This window comes from Cornus florida, unplaced genomic scaffold, assembly GCF_030987335.1.
Source record: "Cornus florida cultivar Cherokee Brave unplaced genomic scaffold, ASM3098733v1 CherokeeBrave_3.0.0_Hap2_Chr11, whole genome shotgun sequence".
Classification (NCBI taxonomy): Eukaryota; Viridiplantae; Streptophyta; class Magnoliopsida; order Cornales; family Cornaceae; genus Cornus; species Cornus florida.
Window position 1 is genome coordinate 119,831,891 of NW_026775581.1, and position 22,714 is coordinate 119,854,604.

The window sequence follows — 22,714 nt, forward strand, 5'->3', positions numbered from 1 at the left end:
GTGATTTTTCAAATTCATGTTTATAGCCCAAAAGAAAAGATATTTTGCAAATAAATCTAAATTGTGGTCATAAGAAAAGGTCAATCGGCCCCTCAAATTGCTTTCAAGCATTTATTTATGGTATTTATTGATCCTGTTTGAAAATAAATACTACAATTTGTGTCGCATGAAATTCATAAAATAATAATAATAAATCAGTTTAAACCTTTTTATCCTTACTTTTGAAGTCCAAATTTTGTAAACTCCACAATATGAGTTTCTAAGAGAGAAAAAAATAATCCATTTAGGTGATAGTGGGAGGTATTTGATGTAGTAAGGCTGCTAATTAAGAATTGTAGTTTGGCAGTATTCCGTGTACTTTTTAAAGTGAACGATGAGGATTTAAATTTTCGTAAAATCATGGCTCAATGTGTTTGTTACAAAAATAAATAAATAAATAAAAATCCATTTACACATGTAAACTCTTAATAATAACAAAAAGGAAAAATAATAATAATATTAATATCAACTATTTCACATAGGTTAAAGTTGAATCTTACATTCTTACCCATGCATTTCTCAAAAGATATCATTTCATTAAATATTAAAATCTTTAATAAAATATGATTGAAGTGTTTAGAGAATCTAATTTTTATTGTAATGGATTTTTTATATTTGTTTTTATGGACAATAGTTGCATTCTCATCCATTTTGTTTTTTTTTCTATATATATATATATATATATATATATATATATATATATATATATATATTGAGTAGATGAATTTTACTAATGGGTTAATGCGGTCCAATCACAAAATTAATAAATAAAAATAATAACTTTAGCGGTTTGGCCAGTTACTCGGAATTCTATATTATTCCATTTCCTGATGTTAGCAATGTACAGTGGTCAAATATGATCATTTTCTTCTCGGGATCTTTTGCTTTTTTTTTTTAATCATGTGAGAGTTAGAATTAATTTCTGTTTATATACTTTTATCCATGTGGGGAGGAAAATAGCGTCTCTATTCAGCTAAAAAATTTATTTTGTACACTGCGATGTGTTTTCCTTATTTATTATTTTCTCCATTTTGTAATTATAAGCAATGTGTGCATTTGTGATAAGAAAAAAACACCCACGGATAAAGATCACATACTAACCGGTGAGGCAGCAAACTTAGTGTACTTGTTTAATAAAAAAGATAATTTAGAAATATTAAAAAAAATAATACATTTATTTTTAAAATAAGACATATATTTTGGAACATCTCAAAATAGAAACATGGATAAAAGTTTTGAGAAGAGATATACATTTTATTAGTATTTTTAATTATCACTTGTTTAATGACAAATTTACCCCTTATAACCTTGGTGTGAAATTGAGGAAACTGAAAGCTGGAAGTCAAGTCAGTCAACTATGAACTGTTGGGTGGCTGCTATTAAAGTGTGTTTGTGTAAAGAAAATGATATTTTTGGTCATAAATTCCAAAAGCTCCAATTAGTTTAATGACAAATTCACCACATGGAGGAGAGACTTACGCTGGGATTCAAAAATCAATACATGGACCACGTTTTCACTGCCCCATTACTTTTTTTTTTTTAATCTTGTTTTGACTTTTAAGTAACCAGGAGGACCATTTCCACGTTAAAAACACCCACTCACGAGCAGTTAAAAACACCATATAAATCAGCTCTGTCTCTCACACGCGCGCGCGCGCACACTGACACAGAATGAGGCTTGTTGTTAGGGCTCTCCTTTAAGTGCTTGAAACCACCTCTGAGACTTCTCATAATCAAATCAGAGTTAACAAGAAATCAAAGCCACTGTAAGTCTCTCCACAAATATATATATATATATATATATATATATATATATATATATATTTCTTTGTTGGTTACTCGCTATGCATATATGTGGGATATTTAATTAATCACTTCAATGGGATTGCCCTAAAGATGTTTCGGAGCAAAGCACTAGCAAGCAACGCCTTCAAGGTCACCAATAAACTTTAAGGGACTGCGTGCTCAAATCAATCCATCGCCTCTCACAACATCGCCTCTAACACTATCAATAAACTCTACGAGAGGCGCTGGTCAAATAGCTAATTTATCAACTCTCACAGCAACGCCTCCAATAACGCCACCAATAAACTCTGGAGGAGGTGGTCAAACCAACTCATCCGCTCTCAAAGCAAAGCCCCCAACGCCACCCATAAACTCTAGGGGAGGCGGTCAAACCAACTCATTTGCTCTCAAAGCAAGACCTCCAACGCCACCTACAAACTCCAGGAGAGGTGGTAAAACCAATTAATCAGATCTCACAACAAATAAATTTATAAGAAGGTAGTCAAACCAGCTCATAAAACACATTGGTAGAGGTATTTGATGTATTAAGACCAGTAAGAATTATAAATTGATATACCTCATGTACTTCTTAAAGTGAATGGTAATAATTTAAATCTTTGTAATGTCAAATAACTGTGTGAGTCTGTTGTTAAAAAAAAATAAATTAATTAATTAAAATAACAATAATTTCAAGAAACTTATATTGATTATTAGTGCGTTTTAGACAGAGATTGAATTTATGGTGTATGACATCTTTTAATATATGTAGACGTGAATTTACTTCGGTTGTGATTTAAGCATTTAATTGCCCCCGTTATTTTTTCAATTGTTGTCCTTAACGCCTCTAAGTGCAAGCGCAGTGAATGTAAACAAAGTCTAAAACTCTCTACTTTTAACAAAATTATCCTTTCAAATGCCCAATTTACCCCTTATATATATATATATATAAAAGTTTCTCGTGAATCGACACACCTAATAAAGCATTACGTACTAGAGCGTGAATTTGTTTCTATTTCATCACTTTTTGCTAGTGGTATTGAACTAAATGAAAAATGTCGAACAATGACAGCCATTGTATGAAAACCCACCACCACAGTCACAGTCAAGATGCAAGTAACTCAGGTAAGGCCCACTTGAGTTCATTCAACAAAAGTAGGAGATTGTATCATTTATTCGTAACAGAATAAGGAAATACTAGGAATATATATACTTCTTAAGGCATAGTATCAGAGTTAGACATGTAAATGGGGGATTCAAACCAAATTAGTGTTGATTGGATCCGAATCTGATAAAGATATACTCATTATAATTGAACGAAGATTTTGTGAATAAATTCATATTTGATTTATTAATAAAAGAATATCCGATCCGGTTCGATAATTCGGTCCGATTCGATATGGGTGAGTGTGTACTTCTTTTTTTTTTTTTTAATTTGTAAAAAAAAAAAAAAAAAACTAATGTCAAAAGAGAATAAATTAAATAAATAGATAAAGATAAATAAAATATAAGAAAAAGATAATTAAATCTTTTACTCATTGTTAAAGAATAAAAACTTGGGAATAAGAAAAATAGAAAAAGGAGAGGAGAAAATAATGATAAGAATTTTTGATAATATAAAAAATATTTTGTATCATAAAATTATATTTATATGTTTTCATATATTAAATAATATATTATTTCGGATCGGATTGTTATCGAATTGGATCTACCATAATTCATATCCGATTTATTTAGCAAATGAATTATTGGATTCAAATCATTAACGAGTCATCGGATCAAATCTTCAATTCATATATATTTGAGTTATCGGATCTTATTTGAATCGAATTCGGATCAAATTCAATCCATTAACAGATCTAATCATAGCCAACTAAAAAAACCTTGTTCCTTTTTAGCCTTGATAGTCTCTTCCCACTGGGAAGTCATTGTGAAGCCATTCCGAAGGATAAAAGATAAAACCACATATCTTTTTTCGAAAGATTACTTTTCATATATAGGGTAGGCAATCGCTTGTAAAACATCATTCAGTTCAATGCAAATGGTAAATGGTCACAGAATTTGGATCCGCTCTTATGCACCAAATGTGGAAAGGTGGAGACCGTCCAATGCACCAAATTTTTTTTCAAATTTTACCAATTTCAATTTCAAAATTCCAATTTCATGCAGCTAAACACACCTTAAGGAAAAAAAAATTGATTTTTTGGCTCCGTTTGTTTAGACGTAAAATATTCTTTTTGGAAAATATTTTTTCTTTTCAGGTAAAATATTTTTTAATTTTTACTTTGTCGGTGTTTGGCAAAGGTCTTCGTCGAGATTGAGGTCGAGTTTATCAGGTTGGGCATGTAAAGTAACTTGCCGAAAATTTATAAATAAATTATTTTTGTTAAGTTTTAATATTTTTTGTCGTCGTAAATATTTTATGACAACCAAACATCAAAAAATAAAAATATTTTTTTAAAAATATTTTACGTCCAAACAAATGAAACTCATGTTTAATAAATTGTTTTCTTTTTCCTTATTATTCAACCTTTTTTTTTTTCATTTTTTTACTTTATCTTGCTATGTGCATAAAAGACAATATCCAAAATAAAAGTAACCCTTGACGTCAACTAATTGGAACACCCAGAACTTGGAAACTTTTTTATTTATATTTGAATAAAAATAATATTTGGAAAGGTTGACTGATTTATATTTGATTGTGCTTCATAAAGTCATTAGAATTGGTTCAACTAAATTGAAACTAGTAGATTTTATTGTATTGTTAATTATTTAGTTAACACTGTCTGACTTGTACACACCTAGATCTAGGAATGTCAATTTTTACCGTCCCGCCGGAGCCCCACCCCGTCCCGCTCCGTTAATAACGAATATGAGAACACTTTTTATACCGTTGGGGCGGGCATGGATACAAATTTTGTACCCGTCGCGGGTCACGGGACAGGTAAGGGTTCAGTATACATATCTTAGGGGCCTCGCCTCGCCCCGCCCCGCTAAGCATGTAACTATATATATATAATAGTAATAACTTATTTTAGCGGCTTACTTAGTTACCCATCTCTTACAATCTTAATTTGGGATGTAAATTTGGTATTAAATTTGCTTTTATTTTGGTTATTGTGAAAGTTGGAGCTTAGAACTTCTTGTAATTTGGTTGTATTAAACTTTTATTTTTGTTTATTATGTTATCTGAATTATATTATGTGTATGTTATTTTTTTTTATTTTTGATGGGATACATAATTTTTATTTATGTTGTGCCATTCTAAGGCTTTCTAAATTTAAATAGCAAGAGCTTAAGTTCCAAAAAGTGGAAAAAAAAAATTTTGTTAGCGTGGCGGGCACGGGGGCACAGTATTCCCCAACAGGGCGGGACTGGACATGAAAATCCAACCCGTCTCGGATCTCGAGGCGGGCATGAACTTGACAAAAATTAAAAGGGGCGGGGCAAGATTTAGAGAAACTCGCTCCAAACCCGCCCTGTTGCCATCCCTACCTAGACCTAGTCCATACAAAAAGACAATATCCAAGTAGTTAACTGTTGAACCTAGCTATGAGTTTCATGGATTTTGACTTTTTTTAAATAAATAAAATAAATTCATGAATGTTTGACCCATACAAATTATAAAATAAATAAAATAAACATTCTTAAACAAATTAAATTAAAAATATTCCAATATTAGGTGTGTCAACTATCTAGTCAGTCACACGCCTTCTTTTGTACATGCAGTATACATCTTAATAACACAGGCATGTAAATATACTTCAATATTGATTTTTATATTTTTGTATATATAATAGCTTTCCCGGGTAAAAACATTAACAACGGGAGGGCCATGACTTGATCGACATGGAGTTGAAGAAGAAAATAAGTGGTACATATATATGTACAAATTAATGTTGTCCATCTTCAGATGAGTCTAATCCAATATTGAGTTGACCACCGTGACACGGTTAATGGTGTGTTGTCCAGAATATATGATAATGATAGTTGTATCATACTGAACTGAAAATATTTAGTTGAGGATATATTATGTACATCACAAGAATTATAAATTACAGATTGTATGGGATGCATCCACATGGCACACCCAAACACTTACCCTGTCAAGCTCCACCCTAGCAAGTTTCACTCCTGCTTGAGATCCGCGCGCAAGTCGAGCCTGGGTGCTACCGCATGCCTTGAGGATAATCCTCGCATAGGATCACTCAACATTCTCACTAGCGTCTTGGTACGAGTTCAGGGGTTTCACAGACTACATACCCACCTAACCTATAAGTCCATCTGGTGAGGCGAGAAACCCGGTTTGTAGCACTAATAATCACATTAATGATTCCCAACTATCTTCGTTTTTGAAGAGATTTGCATTTAATGTGACAATGCCCATCCTCAAGCTAAAAGACCAAAACGACCCTATTAGACCCAATAGGTCGGTCATGATGACTACCCTACTAAGGTAGGCCTAAGCTCAGAGCCTTACCCTCGAGAGCCAAGCCAATGGATAGACTATAAATAAAGGCCCCCATGCATAGCAAAAGGATCGGTACTTTGGCTAATCTCCATCTCCTCTGTATAAGGCTTGTGTTCATCTTTCATCACATTCTATATTTAGATATCACCCTTATTACTTGTAATAATCATTGTAATAAAGAACTCTTACACATATTAGACACTAAAAGTGTATGAAGGAGTTAAAACATAATTAAGTACAGATTTCTAAGCAAATGTGCATGCATATGTGCATGGGCGGAGCTTTTAATAGGCTATAGCCCCGTCCAATTTTTTTTTATAAAAAAATTAGTACTACTATTCTTATCAGCCTAGTCCGTATGTAATCAATTTTTAATACTACTCTTTCTCTTCTTATCAGCCCAATCTATAGTACTACTCTTCCTTATCCTATCAGTTCAATTCATATGTGATATGTAATAAATTTTTACTGCTTTTCAGCCACTTACTTTCAACACGCGCTAGTATTTTTCCTCATATGATTTGGCCTGTTTGGGAGTTTAGCAAGGAAATTACAGAGACTTGACCTGGAGTTCAATTTTTCATCTTTTTGAACAAAAATGGATAAAAAATCAGTGAAGAGAATATGTAGAAAAGAAGAATCTCTCCGAGATCAGGAAACTCTATTTACAAGTGATTTTTAATTTTTATCCCTTGAAAACTTGATTGATATATAAGAATATCATCGGTTTATATATATATATATATATAACATGTTTTTATCATAAGAATTATTGTGTTAATCTTCAAATTTTCTTATTATCTTTAGCCCCCTTACTTTGCAATCCTAACTCCGCCCCTCCATACATGAGTGTGTAACGTGACTCTTAGTATGAATAAGTATGTGTGGAAGATTGTTTATGTATGGCCAATTTTGAATCTGAGTCATTTTCATATAATTTAGTGTTGTTTTATTAATATGGTTGCAAGGAATCTGTAATGAGTCATACCAAGTATATTTTGTTGGGGGTGGGTGAACGTGGAAGTTAGGCCATGACACTCTAACTTTGTTGTTTAGTGATTTCGTTGACCCGTAACTAGGGATGGCAACGGGGGCAAGTTTGGACGGGTGTACCTTTTCCTGCCCCCGCAACCGTTTAAAAACCCCGCTCCCGTTCCCGCCCAAAACCATAAAATGGGGAGACTTTCCACCCCATTCCCGCCCACGTTTAACATTTTTATCCCCACGGGTACCCACTCCGTCCCGTTTAAGATCATAATTTATTTATTATTGAAATAGATTTACTTTTTTTTTTTCCTCTATCTTTAGTTCTTCACCATTGCAACTTTTCTTCTAATAAAATTCATTTGTTACTTTAATATTGTTATATAGAGTACTTAATATATATACTGTGAAATATATATACTAATGAAATAAGAGTACTTAAGTAATTTGCCTATCTAAACGAGGCGGGATAGGGCGACCTCCCCCCGCCCCCGCACCAAACCCGCTCGAGTTTTTATTACATCAAATCATCCCCGCCCAAATAAGCTAAATGGTCTCCCAAAACCACCAAAAATGGGGTAGGGTGGGGCGGGTTCCCGCAGGGAGGGTCAAATTGCCATCCTTATTTGTAAAGGTAATACTATTAGGGATTATTACATATAAATGGTGCTAATAACCTATATTTACCATTTAATGGAGTCAAAGTCTCATAATTTCGAAAAAATAAAGTTGACCAAAATGCTGACATAGACATGAAAAAATACTATTTACCCTCACTGAGGTACCACTTTTAGGCACCTAGGGCATGGAGATACCACTTTTGTTTTGGGCATAGAGGTACCACTTTTATCACATAGGTACCACTTTTTTGTGCAGTACAAAAAGTGATACCTGATGACAAAAAATGGTACCTCAGTGAGGGTAAACAATGTTTTTTCATATTTTCATTAGCGCCATTTATATGTAATAATTTCATACTATTATTCAAATCAATTTTTGGGAGTTGAGAGTGCTAAAAATAAATAAATAAATAATAATAATAATAATAATAATAATAATAATAATAATAATAATAATAGATGATGTCATTTTATTTATTTATATGTAAGAAAGTGAAGTGACAAAATGGTGTCATGATCGAGTATTTGATTTTCAATATCCTGCGGTTGAGAGGACGCTTTGATGGTGAAATATTGGAGGCCCTCTTTTGACAAAATAAATGTCCATTTCTATTGGGTTGTTTCAGAATAAATATTCTTTTAAAAAATTAAAATACAAAAATTGAAACTTTCTCAAACTAGAATTCGCTAATTCAGCATAACCCGGTCTCTGGTTGAACTTGATAGCCTTGCTGCTTGTTCCTTTGAATTTTGAACTTGACTTCATCGTTAACAATCCAAGACCAATTCCAAACCCATTTTAATGATAATGTTTTATGCAGCTCAAATCAAATCAGAGTCTAAATTAATCAACCGAGTCCAGCCTCTAATATTCGTGTGTTTTTTTTTTTTTTTTTTGAAAGGTAAATTGAATTTATAGATAATAATGGTGCGACCCGAGCGTGTGCACAAAATAATGCACAACACTTTAGGTTTAGAAATAATGTCAAGTGGGCACCATATTTTAAAATTTATAAAACCACTAAACACTTATACTATGGAGTATGAAGTGAGCAAGGATCGTCCCAAGAGATCTAAACAATTATAGGTTTTCCAGAATTGAATTCTACTTTAGTGCTTATGTGATTGCCAAAGGGTTTTGTTTGTGATAAAAACTAATTTTAAACTAAATGATTGCAATAAAGAAATAGAGTTTAAGAGAGTGGAAAGAGACTTAGGGTGTAGGATTCACCACTAAGCACATTCCCTAACTCACTCACTTTTAACTAATTGGGGAAATAATACTATGTAATCTATATGTGGCTAACAAGTGCAATGAAAAGTGTAAACCATCAATTTCAAGCATGAATCAACTACCTAATGACAATTAAACTAAGTGTAGTGCAATTCACCCATTCAAAGCATGATTTATCAATCCAAGTTTCAAATTTAACACACATTAATCTAGAAGATAATGCAATTGTGACAAAAAGTATGGAATTCAAACATAAGTATGGATGGTCTACTTACCTAATAATTGAATTGCAATTAAATTAATTAAACTAATTAAACATGAATTTAAAACTAATTAGACAACAAATTAACCTAAACATGTAGTACCATCCATCAAATGGAAACATTTTTCATCAATTTGAAACATAATTACAACTAAGCAATACCATGCATAGCCATCACAAGAATCAATTAACAAAGATTCATGTGTAAAATTTGTTTATCAATCAACCACACATAAGACAATATGAGATTAATACAGATAATCAATTGGAAGAATTTAATTCATAATATTCAAGACTATACACTAATTACATAAATTAATCCCCAAAAAGTATGAAAAGAGAGAGAGAATAGGTTACATGCTTAGGGTTTATCCAACCCTAAGTAGAAGAATCAGCCACTCATGGTTGATGGAGTCGAAGACAGGACAATCCCCATCATCTGCTTCATCTTCTCTGAACTTTTTTTCCAAACCCTAGCCTGTTCTTGCTTTTTCTCTTTTTTCGCGTGTTTTTCCAGAGAGAAAATACGATACTACGATACAGAAAAAAAAATAAAAAAAATAAAACTTCCTTCCTTTTCTCTAATAATCTTTACCTAAATAAAAACTAAAACTAACCCTAATCTAATGGCTCACTGGGCCTTAAGTAACAATCTTATTAAAGCCCAACAGTTCCCAAAATGAGCCCAAAAATTAAATAAAAACTGTAATGTTGCTAAGTCCTGGGGGATCGATCCCCCACCCTGGGGATCGATCCCCCCAGAGTTGACAAATTCCTTTAAGCCTTATTCAGCTCCATTTTTGCCCCGGGCTATTTGGTTTGCTTCTCCATCTTTGGGAACATCATCAAAGGCCCGAAATTGACCGTTTTGCGCCATTGTCTGAAAATCTTTGCTTAACTCCAAAAAGGCTTAATTGGACCGTTTTTAACTCATTTTAACTTTATTGCCCTGAAATACACATAAACATAAATTATGACTAAAACATAAAATTAAGATAGATGCAAAGACTGAAATACCTTAGCTTAGGTGCTGAAATGTGCAACATTTAAGCACTTATCAAATAAGACTGTACAGCCCCAAAAAGAAGGCTCAAGAAAAGCCCAAAGGAAAAATACAAAGCAATCCAAAGGAGACAAGCCCAAAGGCGACAACCCAAACACAAATGGGAACAATCCGGTCAGCGCATGGAGGAAACCTCCACAGTTAGATGTCCGGCGGCTTTGCTGGTGGATGCAAAACAGAGCTCTACAGATTCCATTCTTCAACAATCTGTCTGCCAGCGGTAGAGTCCTTGATAGAGGTAGATTGGAGTTTAGCTCTTACTGAGTCCAATGTGAGATGAAGGAGTGAGTTCTGAGTCAATTTTCTCTCCGTGAAGATCCTCCGATTAAGCTCCACCCAAACATTGTAGACCAAGAAAGCCAATGCCAATCTCAAGATTGAGCTACTATGAGAAGAATATTAGTGTGTTGAAAAACCTACGCTGACGCGGACTTCCCTCTCAATAATAATTAATTAATTTGGTGCACTTTTAAGTAATTAAGCAGTTGAAAATAAATCAGCTTATACACACACACATTGTGCATGTATGTTAAGTAATTAAGCGGTTGAAAATAAATCAGCTCACACATTGTGCATGTACCCTATGTTAAGTAATTAAGCAGTTGAAAATAAATCAGCTTATATACACATTGTGCATGTACCCTGTGTTATTGTCTTCAGCTTGAAACCACATTCGAGAGTTCTTTGAATCAAATGAAAGTTAACAAGAAATCAAAACCACTGTAAGTCCCCCCCCTCCCCCTCCCCCCCCCCCCCCCCCCCCCACACACACACACACACACACTTGCTGATTACTCACCATGCATGCATAGGATATTAATTAATACTTCAATGGGTGTGGCGCTAAACAGGAAGATATTTCAGCGCAAAGCACTAAGTTGGGTCTCACAACTAGCAACGTGTTCCAGGTCACCAATAAACTCCGGGAGAGGTGGTCAGATAGCTAGCTCATCGACTCTCACCGGAACGCCTCCAGAGCCACTAATAAACTCCAAAGAAAGTGGCCAATCGGACTCATCGGATCTCACAGCAACACCTCCAAAACCACCAATAAACTTCGGTAGAGGTGGTCAAACCAACTCATCCACTCTCAGGAGGTGGTCAGACTAACTCAACGACTCCCAAAGCAACACCTCCCATAAACCTTGGGGGAGGTGGTAAAACCAACTAATGGCCATCAGTAAATTTCTAAGGAGGCCGCGGTGTAATACCCCGATATTTTAAAGGATTTATTAATTAGAATTAATTACTTTTATTTTATTTTTAAATGATATATTTGATTTAATTTGAATTAATTGCGTTTATTTTAATTTTTAATTGATTTGTTTTATTGAGTGCTTAGATTAATTGTTTTATTTTATTTATATTTCGTGAATTATTGATACAATGATTGTTGTGTGTGTGCTTAATTATTGATTGAATTGTTGGCGTGTTAATTTTATTAGTATGATGTGACTTAGTTGTACATTCTTGTTTGTTTATATGCTTTATGTAATTAGTTATTTTAATTTAAGTGTTTATTTAATTATTTTATTTATTTAAATTAATTGGATTGGGCTTAAGGGAAATTGGACCAAAGGATATGGTCTTGGGCTTGAACGAAGCTTTATTGGGTTAATTAATAAAGCCCATGGTTTTGTGAATTAAAATAATAATTTTTGTATAATTATAACTATATATTTAATTATATATAAATATAATTAATTAGTTAGTGTTATAGAAGGATATATATATAGATATATATATTTATGGATATATATAGGATATATGATTTAATTAACCAATAGTTAATTATGGAAGATATATATATATATATATATATATATATATATATATATATATAGGTAATATAATATATGTTTTTATATATATTATATTATTTAAAAGATAATTATTATTATTTTTAGTTGGTAATCCTGGTAGGAATAAGATTAGGGTAATTACCTGGTATGGTGTACTATTCTCATCCTCATCATTCCCAGTGACATTTATATAGACATTCCAAACAGTGCGGCAGTGTTGTTTGCAGAAACATTCTCTGGACAATTTTGAAAATTTGTCTGTGCAAATTGGGATTGCTTTTGATGATAGATATAAAGAGAGGTCCGATAATAATTATAACAATTTTGTTTATTTTTATTTGAAGACTTTGTTGTGTCTTTGTGGAATCTTCTCTTTTTCTATGGTGTGAATTGTGATGTCCATCTGTACCTGCTTTCTCTATTTTGGAGAAATATTTTTATTTTTTCACCTCGAGTACATATTTGTCAATAAGATGGGCAATTAGGGAAGGGTTGATAAGCAATTAAGCATTTACATCTATTTTGGTCTTATTTTATTTTATTTTTTATTTTTTGTTTTTATTATCGGCCGGTTTTAATGTTTTAAGTGCATTGGGCTTTGATCTAGTTTGTATCTTTTTTTAGTTGGGCTTAAATACCAATCTTAGGGTTGCGGGTCTATGTTGGCTCCCTTCCCTACTCTGTACATATTAAACTCACATTTATACCATTGTTAATTTCAGGATAATTACTAAATAAAATAAAAAAAAAATCCTCAATTCTCTTATCATTAAATAAGATGTAGATGAGGCATTACATTGATCTAGTTGGTAGAGTGCCGAGCGTGTCATCATGTTCCAGTCCTCTTTTCTCTTAATTTGTTGGAAAAAAAAAAAAAAGAAAAAAAGAAAAAAAAAGATACACATTCTAGTCCTCTCTTTCCCTAATTGATCGGGATAAAAAAAGAAAAAACATACATATGTGTGGATATAATTATGAATAAATACTTATTAGTCATATGGATAAATAAGAAACTTAAAATTAATTATTGAGAATATATAATTAAAACTAATCAGAACACATTTGACCTTTTTGACGTTGAGCTTAATTCTTCTACTATTTTATTTTTGTTAACAATGCACTTTTAAAGTTCCTTTACACGAGTTATATCTTTTAGAATATTTATTCTTTATTTTAAAAAATATTAATTATCCCAAAAAAAAATATTAAAATTATATTACTTACTCCCCAAAAAATATATATGTGAATAAATAGGAATTGGAGGTTGAGTTTAGTCTTGTGTTTGAAATTTTAGTTCTAAAATTTGAAGTAAATTAATTCCAGTGAAAAGTAAAGCAAATAAGGAAGTTAATAATGTAAATTTAGTACTTGGGACTAACCGTCCTAAAACAGGAGTATCTCAAACATAATCTTTTAGATTTTGTATTATTTTCGTATGTATGCCGTAAAGAAATCTACAATTAATTAGTGCCCAAGTAAAGGTTTCTATATATGTATATATGTATCACTCCACACCCAGTAAGCATTATTGAAAATAGAGAGAGAGAGAGAGAGAGAGAGATCGCAGAGTTGAGACCCAACCCCTCTCACTATAAATTAATGATAAGAGAATTTATAGTGAGAGAGATCGCAGTAAGCATTATTGAAGAAGGTTTAGTTCTTCACCTATTGCATTCTGAGATATTTTTAGAGAGAGACAGACAGAAAGAGGGGCGGTGTAGAGAGAGAGATCAGAGCAACGCGGAAGAGAAAATAGAGAGACAGATCGCAGAAAGAGTTAATCTACTATTAATTAGTGCCCAAGTAAAGGTTTCTATGTATGTGTGTGTATATATATATGTATCACTCCATACCCAGTAAGCATTCTTGAAAATAGAGAGAGAGATCGCAGAGTTGAGACCCAACCCTCTCATTATAAATTAGTTCTTCACCCATTGCATTATTGCAAATAGAGAGAGATATTTTTAGAGAGAGAGAGAGAAAGAGAGGCGGTGTGAGAGAAAGATCAGAGCAAACGGAAGAGAAATTCAAGATTTCCTCTTAAGCAGAGACGGCACAGCGGTGGTGTTGGTCGACGGAATTCACTCAAAACTTTGCTTTGCTATATCGGCGTACGAGGACTCTGCTGGTGGCGGCGAGCAAACCTCTGTAAACAAAGAGATTGGCTTAACTTCTGTAGAACATCATCCATAAGAGCGTCTTCCAGACCGAGAGAGAGAGAGAGGCGGTGCAAAGGCGCAGAGAGAAGCCAATATTGAAAGGTACGCGGCGGTGTCTGTGGCCCAGAAATTAATGATTGAGTTTCATATACATTTGTTTAGCCATTAAAGATTTATTTAGTCTAACTGAGATGGTATAATTTTCAGATGGCTCCTAAACCAAAAAAGGAACTTATAAAGAAGAAACTGATAAGAAACGAAAAAGATCGATATATTAGTTTTCGGAAGAGGAGAAATTGTTTGGAAAAAAAGGCCTTTGAATTATCCACTCTATGTGGTGTTGATGTTTGTATAGTTATTTGCGGTCCCAAACCGAAGGATCACCGTCCGATTGACGATCAACAGCCTTACATGTGGCCTAAAGATCTTGATGCAATCCGACACATGTTTACATCATACGAAGAACAATCTCTTGAAGATCGTAACAAGTGGACACTTGATTTGTCTCACTTCATGGAAGAAGACAATCCAAACAAGAAGAAGGAGGCGGCGGCTGATGATCATGAAACTGATTATCAGGGTACTAGTGCTTCTTCAGTACTTGCAAAAGCGGAGGACAAGAAAAATAATGACGAACATGATGAAGAGACCACCAAGAATATCAAGTACCCTACTTGGGATCATCGGTTTAACAATCTATCCAAGGAACAATTGAGAAACTTGGATACTAAATTGGAGGAAAATCTTGACGCCTTCAAAACTAGACTTCAGGAATTGAAGTCTAATCACCAAAACGAAAACTATTCTGGTTATTTCATGCCGTCATCGGATCATATTATTGACAACCCAATTTCTTTCTTCAGTGATCTCGACGTGCCCGTTCCGTTGGATCTCTCAATGCCTGCAAATTCAATGGCTGCTTCTTCTTCTGGTAGCAATGTCACAAACACTACTCCAACTTTTTATGATCCAAATTTGTTGATGATGATGAATGAAGATCCAAATTTGATGATGATGATGAATGATGAAGACTGGATTGGATTTCATGCCACATACAATACTGCTACTGATCCTGTATTTGATGATCGAATGTTTGATATGGTAGAGAATGTGATTATGGACGATCCTATGCCTCCAATGTGCTACTATGTTGGTCCAGACATGGAATACTAAAGTTGGTCACTTTCTGGTGTTGGTACATGGTATACTTTGGGTTAGGCATATGTTGTTGTATCTAGTATATTCAAATGTGTACGTTAATTAGCTCACTTTAATTGTTTTTTAGTTTTTCGGAAAGTCATTCTTTAATTGTTGATATATTAATAATGTGACAATTGTAGCTGCATGGATTATGAATTAATACTTGGTGGCACTAAAACATGAATTCTTTGTTCAATACTGTCATGATAAATGGAATCAAGTTACATATATGGTTGAGAAGCTGTCATAAATAAATTGTAAAACTTTAACAATTCATTGCCTGATAATGGAATCTCTGATAAATAGTGGAAGATGGTACAAGATCGCCATTATGGTGGAGTAACCGGCCAACGTGAACCAAGCCGGTGGATTCTTCTTCAGCACTGCAGCTACAGTCTTCTTCGCGAACTCTTCTGAAGGGGTAGCATTTGAGCCTTGTGAGACGTAGGCAGTATCTCGGATTGCTGTTGCAAATTTCTTGTATAACTTCCATTCAGGCATTCGATTATAGTACCAATTAACTTCCATTCAGTGCTATAGCAGAATTTGCTATGTTTGACTTAATAGCTCCAGGTACAACATTAATAACATCAATCCCAAAAGGTCTGAGCTCCAATCTGCATTCAGTGATGGATATATGGAATGAAAATCTAACATCAAGAAACTTTTTATATGAAATTAAACACCATGTCAAATCCCACAAACATAATGTGACCTGTCCCAGTGAATAAACAACATTTGGAGAGATATCAGAAAACAGCAATGCTAGTTTGGCGGCACTGATTTGGTTCTCCCAAACAAAACATAAGGGTATAACCTGCTTTAAATCAATTCATATTCTTCGTGCTGGTCCTAATATTCAAGTTTTAGGCCGACTGTCAAGCACACTTTAAATCAATAATAATCATAATTTTTGAATATCAAATAAGTTGACTCCATCGATATTCTGTTCCCCACTCATTTCGTATTACTATTTATCGATAAAACTTACAGAAGCCCGCATTTGTTGCATACTTCCTAGGACAAAACTATTTGATCATTCAGACTCATCTCTGTCCCCAAATTTATTTGTTAGTTGGTTCCAACTAACATTTGATATACTAACTATAAATTGAACAAAATTTTGACTAGGACAAAATTCAGGAAATGGTCATTCACCTCATCGTAATCGAGGAATATACTAATTAACGCCTGGGTAACTGAATTGGATTAATCGTGCAGAGCGTCACAAAATGTATTCCGAGAAACACAATTATCCAATGAAGTCAAGACAAAGAAGAGCTCAATGGCACCCTAGAAGCCAAGAAAGTTTTTTCTATCACCCTTACTCTACTAAGGGGCACATTTTATTTTTTATTATTATTATTTTTTTAAATCTACATATAAGAACAGATGGTATAAAAATATGTTTGCCACGTTGTCCAAAACCCAAGGTATCTTTGAAACAATGTCGCACAGCTTTGGATGAAGTATTACAGCTTATGCACCCTGGACTGTGTTACTTATACATTAAATTTTTAATTCCCTTTTTTCATTCCTCTCTTCTATTGGGGGTGGGATAAGTAGGGGAAGCTGTGGGAAGGATGGTGGGTATCTGCATCTTAAGCAGATAAAAATTGGATTAACCATATGGAGATGGTTTAGGACCTCAGGTTAGGAGGGGAAGAGTTATAATCAACCAAACAAATTAAATTTCTGGGAAATAGCTAGCTTTATCTTGTTCATATTCATGTAAGTCTATTGATTTTGAGTGTTCTGATTAAAGGTTGAAAAATGACATTCTTTCCTTTTCTCTCCTTCCACTTTACCCAAACATAATTAAAAGGTTTTTCATCAGCTACCCAACCAAACCTTCTTCCTCCTACAGGTGACTTTACCTAGCTTTATCTTCTCCTTGATTAAAGAAAAAGAAAAGAAAAGAAAAGTTACTAATAATGTATGTGTGAGAGGGAGTGACATTATACATAGCAAAATAGATAATAATAATAATAATGAGAGAGAGAGAGAGAGATTTTAAGAACCACCAACCATTCTCCAAAATTTTTTTTTTTTGACAAATGCCACCAATCATTATCCATGACTGGCATTGGAAAAACCAGTCCTATAGAATTTTTAAACCAGAGCTAAAATCGGACATTACTGTGAAAGAGCAACTTCATCATGGAAATGTGTGTGTGTGTGTGTGTGTGCGCGCGTGTATAAAATCACTACAGATTATTGACTTTATGGCTCTATAGGATGAAGCTTAGTCAAAATAAAAACATGTAACACAGAGAACACTAATCATATTTTATTACTCACTTAAGTAGGTCATAAATCATAATTACTCCAACAGTAAGAGTGAGAGTGATAAATTTATATCCAAACCCTCTTTTGCTCATCTAGTCTCTCATTCATGGTAAGCGCTAAAGTACTGTTGGTAGGACTGCTCTCTTTCTGAATCCTGGTTTTATATTTATTTATTCTGCTTGTGAGTGTTGGTTTGAGTGGGAGGTTGTCCCTCTGTTCTTCTGTATTGGTTTTCCTTTTGAAAGTTTTTTAATTTTAGCTTTCCTATTACCCAACTTCTGGAAGTGGGCTTTTTAATTGTATTGTTTCTGAAAGGTTTACCTCTCTGTTTGTTGTTTGGTTAGCTGTTTGTTTATAGAAGTTTGCTTAGGGAAAGAAAAAGAAATGGATTAACAATCTAATACTAACATGGGCAATATAGCACAAACCTCAGTGTACCAGTTAGGGAAGGCAGGGCAGCTTTAGATGCAGTGTAAGCACCAGCCTATGGTCCAGGGCTCAAAGCGGAAACACTTCCAATGTGGACAATCTTTCCCTTCTTCTTAGATATCATGTAAGGAACCACAGCTTGAATCAACCTCATGGAACCTACATATGTACAAACAATAGCATTATAAATATGAAATAGATTTGTTATCATGCAATCAGCAATAAATAGAACCTTCTCAAAGTGGACAAAGAAATAGGGGAAAATTATGCATGACAATTGGGATAAACACGTCACAGTCTGCCTCAAGTAATTATGAAAGTGTTGTGTATTTGATCAAAATGTAACTCCAAATAATAGGATTTGGTTAAAGACAAAAGAATAATCACGTGTCACTATTATCTTGAGATTACAGAATGTGGTAAGGTAAGGCCTGCTTCCAAGTGGCTGCATCATGTGAACAATGTACGCGACATATATCATCAAATCTCCATTTTTTAAATTACTATACAAGGAAGTTAGCATGTTATGAAATTATCATAAAAAGCTTAGTTAAGATGCAATAGATTTACAGGTGGTATTAACATATTGCAATTTACATAAAAAAATAAAAATAAAAAAAGAAGAGAAATCCACAGCAGTATCAATTTGCAAGCTTAGTTATGAACAAAATGTAAGTGCCTCAAAACCATTTATTTTGATTCACTACGTACCTGATGCACTGGATCCATCATGTCGGAGGCCATGTATGTTTCTTATCAAAGCATGAGATCTAAAATCTAAATCTTACATCAGTTCTATGCAGAATGAAGAATTTCATGGAATAAGCTTCAAGGTTGATGATTTTTGCTTTGCCTAGTTTCCAACATAAGTGTGCCCCAAGGAAAACCCTTATTTGAGGCATTTGTTGCATGGTAGTGGAGCATTTCTTCAGCAAATGGTGTCTTAACCACATCAATGACATACTTCTTAAGTTGGTAAGAGATTCCATTTTGTTACAAATTGGTTGTGATCAACAGTCGGAGACAAAGTGACCTAATTGAGAGTAATTAGGATTGACTTTTAATTATTGAGGGTGTTGCACTAGTACTACAATGTACTTTGAATATGCAGTATCGACAAATAGTAATTAAAATATGGGCAGGTCTGACAAGACTTCAGTAAGAATTCATATATGTTGGTAGTATCATTCTTCCATTATGCTTCAGCCTTGTACATTTTTTAAACCCTTTTAGCTTTGATTTAATAGATTCAGAATCATCCCTTCATAACTCTATTTTAAATCCAATTTGCCACTTGTTTTGCTAATCAGCTCTATTGTTAAACTTAACACAACGTGAATCAGCTTCTCCATAACAAAATACAAAGAAATACTATTGGCTAAAAGCCAATCCAAGGTACAAGTCGATTGTGGCTAAAATTTCACTTCTCTCCCATTAGTTATCATGCAATTTATCGCTCCATAATCAATGTCCATGCTCCACTGTCCACCAACACATCAATTGGTTCCGCTTCGACTCAGAAACCCCCCTCCACACTATTGATTAAATATACTCTATAATTTTATCTTCCCATCTTAAATCTAATCTCATTTCCTGGTACACCCAATTAATGTCCTAGCCTTAGCTTTACTAACTTGAAAACTTTCTTGTGAGTTCCATACTAGTTAAAACATTCTTGTTTTCTAATCAACATAATTTTGACTTGACTTCAATAATAATTGAAGTAACTAATAATACTTGTGAAACGATAAAAATTAATCACAACCCGGGTATTGAATGACTATTCCTCAATCATTTTTATTTTTATTTTTTTTCCTCAATCCTTTGCAGCATAACAATACAATAGATTCAATGAAGCTACTAAAATAGGTAAAAACAGATATCAAGACAAAAAGGGAAATTAAATGAACAAATAGTAAACGTAACTGTGTTGAATTATGTTGACATCAAATGAACAAATAACAAACATAACTGTGTTAAATTATGTTGGAATCGAATGAACAAATACTAAAACTGTGTTGATTGAGAAGTATACCCCAAACACTTGTATTGAAGGTATGCTCAACTGCAGATAAGGGGATTTCAGCAAGAGGGCCAACGGAAAGTACACCGGCATTGTTGACCACAATATCGATTTGACCTAGTTTTTCGAGCACATTGTCGATTACGTTTCGGACACTTTCATCGGACAACACGTCCAGTTCTTGAAGAAAGAACCTAGAATCGTGCTCCAGGTCCGCCATGGACGACAGTGACCGACTGGTCGCCACCACGACGCAGTTCTCAGTGGCGAAAGCGCGTGCCAGCGCGTGGCCTATGCTGCCGGCGGATCAGCCCGTTATCAGCACCACCTGTTGTTTATCGTAGAACTCCATTGGACTCTGTGGATGTGCTTTCAGAGCTTATGGGTTTTGGAAGGTAATCTGAAAATAATACTTTATTGTTAAGTGTGATTTTTCAAATTCATGTTTATAGCCCAAAAGAAAAGATATTTTGCAAATAAATCTAAATTGTGGTCATAAGAAAAGGTCAATCGGCCCCTCAAATTGCTTTCAAGCATTTATTTATGGTATTTATTGATCCTGTTTGAAAATAAATACTACAATTTGTGTCGCTTGAAATTCATAAAATAATAATAATAATAATAAATCGGTTTAAACCTTTTTATCCTTACTTTTGAAGTCCAAATTTTGTAAACTCCACAATATGAGTTTCTAAGAGAGAAAAAAATAATCCATTTACGTGATAGTGGGAGGTATTTGATGTATTAAGGCCACTAATTAACAATTGTAGTTTGGCAATATTCCGTGTAATTTTTAAAGTGATGTTTAAATTTTCGTAAAATCATGGCTCAATGTGTTTGTTACAAAAATAAATAAATAAATAAAAATCCATTTACACATGTAAACTCTTAATAATAACAAAAAGGGAAAAAAAAAATATTAATATTAACTAATTCACATGGGTTAAAGTTGAATCTTACATTCTTACACATGCATTTCTCAAAAGATATCATTTCATTAAATATTAAAATCTTTAATAAAATATGATTGGAGTGTTTAGAGAATCTAATTTTTATTGTAATGGATTTTTTATATTTATTTTTATGGACAATAGTTGCATTCTCATTCATTTTGTTTTTTTTCTATATATATATATATATATTGAGTAGATAAATTTTACTAATGGGTTAATGCGGTCCAATCACAAAATTAATAAATAAAAATAATAACTTTAGCGGCTTGGCCAGTTACTCGGGATTCTCGATTATTCTATTTCCTGATGTTAGCAACGTACAGTAGTCAAATAGGATCATTTTCTTACCGGAATCTTTTGCTTTTTTTTTTTCTTTTTTTTTTTTCATGTGGGAGTTAGACTTAATTTCTGTTTATATACTTTTACCCATGTGGGGAGGAAAAAAGCGTCTCTATTCAGCTACAAAATTTATTTTGTACACTGCGGGGTGTTTTCCTTATTTATTGTTTTCTCCAATTTGTAATTATAAGCAATGTGTGCATTTGTGATGAGAAAAAAACACCAGCGGATAAAGATCACATACTCACCGATGAGGCAGCAAATCTAGTGTACTTGTTTAATAAAAAAAATAATTTAGAAATATTACAAAAAATAATACATTTATTTTTAAAATAAGACATATATTTTGGAATATCCCAAAATAGAAACGTGAATAAAAGTTTTGAGAAGGAGATATACATTTTATAAGTATTTTTAATTCTCACTTGTTAAATGACAAATTTATCCTTATAACCTTGCTGTGAAATTGAGGAAACTGAAGCTGGAAGTCAAGTCAGTCAACTATGTACTGTTGGGTAGATGCTGTTAAAGCGTGTTTGTGTAAAGAAAATGATATTTTGGTCATAAATTCTAAAAGCTCCAATTAGTTTAATGACGAATTCACCACATGGAGGAGAGACTTGACGCTGGGATTCAACAATCAATACATGGACCACGTTTTCACTGCCCCATTACTTTTTTTTTTAATCTTGTTTTGACTTTTAAGTAACCAGGAGGACCACTTCCACGTTAAAAACACCTACTCACGAGCAGTTAAAAACACCATATAAATCAGCTCGCGCGCGCGCGCGCACACACACATGCATTGACACAGAGTGAGGCATTTCAAGAGAGAGAAGTAGTGCGAGCGTGATAATTGTGAAAGTAGCCCTTGCTACAGTCTTCAGCTTGTTAGTAGGTGTAATACTCCTAATTTTAAAAAGATACTTTCGGTATATTTTTATTTGTTTTAATTATATTTGTAATTATTTAATTGATTATATGACTAATTGTTTATGTGTTTAATTGAATTAGGTATTACTTGATTATTTGATTATGTGTCTATGTATTATTTGTATTTGTCTA

The 22,714-nt window shown here is 33.4% G+C and overlaps 1 protein-coding gene and 1 pseudogene across 1 annotated transcript; one reads left to right on the forward strand and one right to left on the reverse strand.

The window, feature by feature from the left end:
- The first annotated feature begins 14,623 nt into the window (after positions 1–14,623).
- On the forward strand, positions 14,624–15,589 carry LOC132281992 (MADS-box transcription factor 56-like). Its single transcript, XM_059783636.1, has one exon. It carries the CDS (start codon positions 14,624–14,626, stop codon positions 15,587–15,589), a length of 966 nt encoding a protein of 321 aa, XP_059639619.1.
- A 194-nt stretch (positions 15,590–15,783) lies between these two features.
- On the reverse strand, positions 15,784–20,807 carry LOC132285355 (short-chain dehydrogenase RED1-like; annotated as a pseudogene).
- Positions 20,808–22,714: the final 1,907 nt, after the last annotated feature.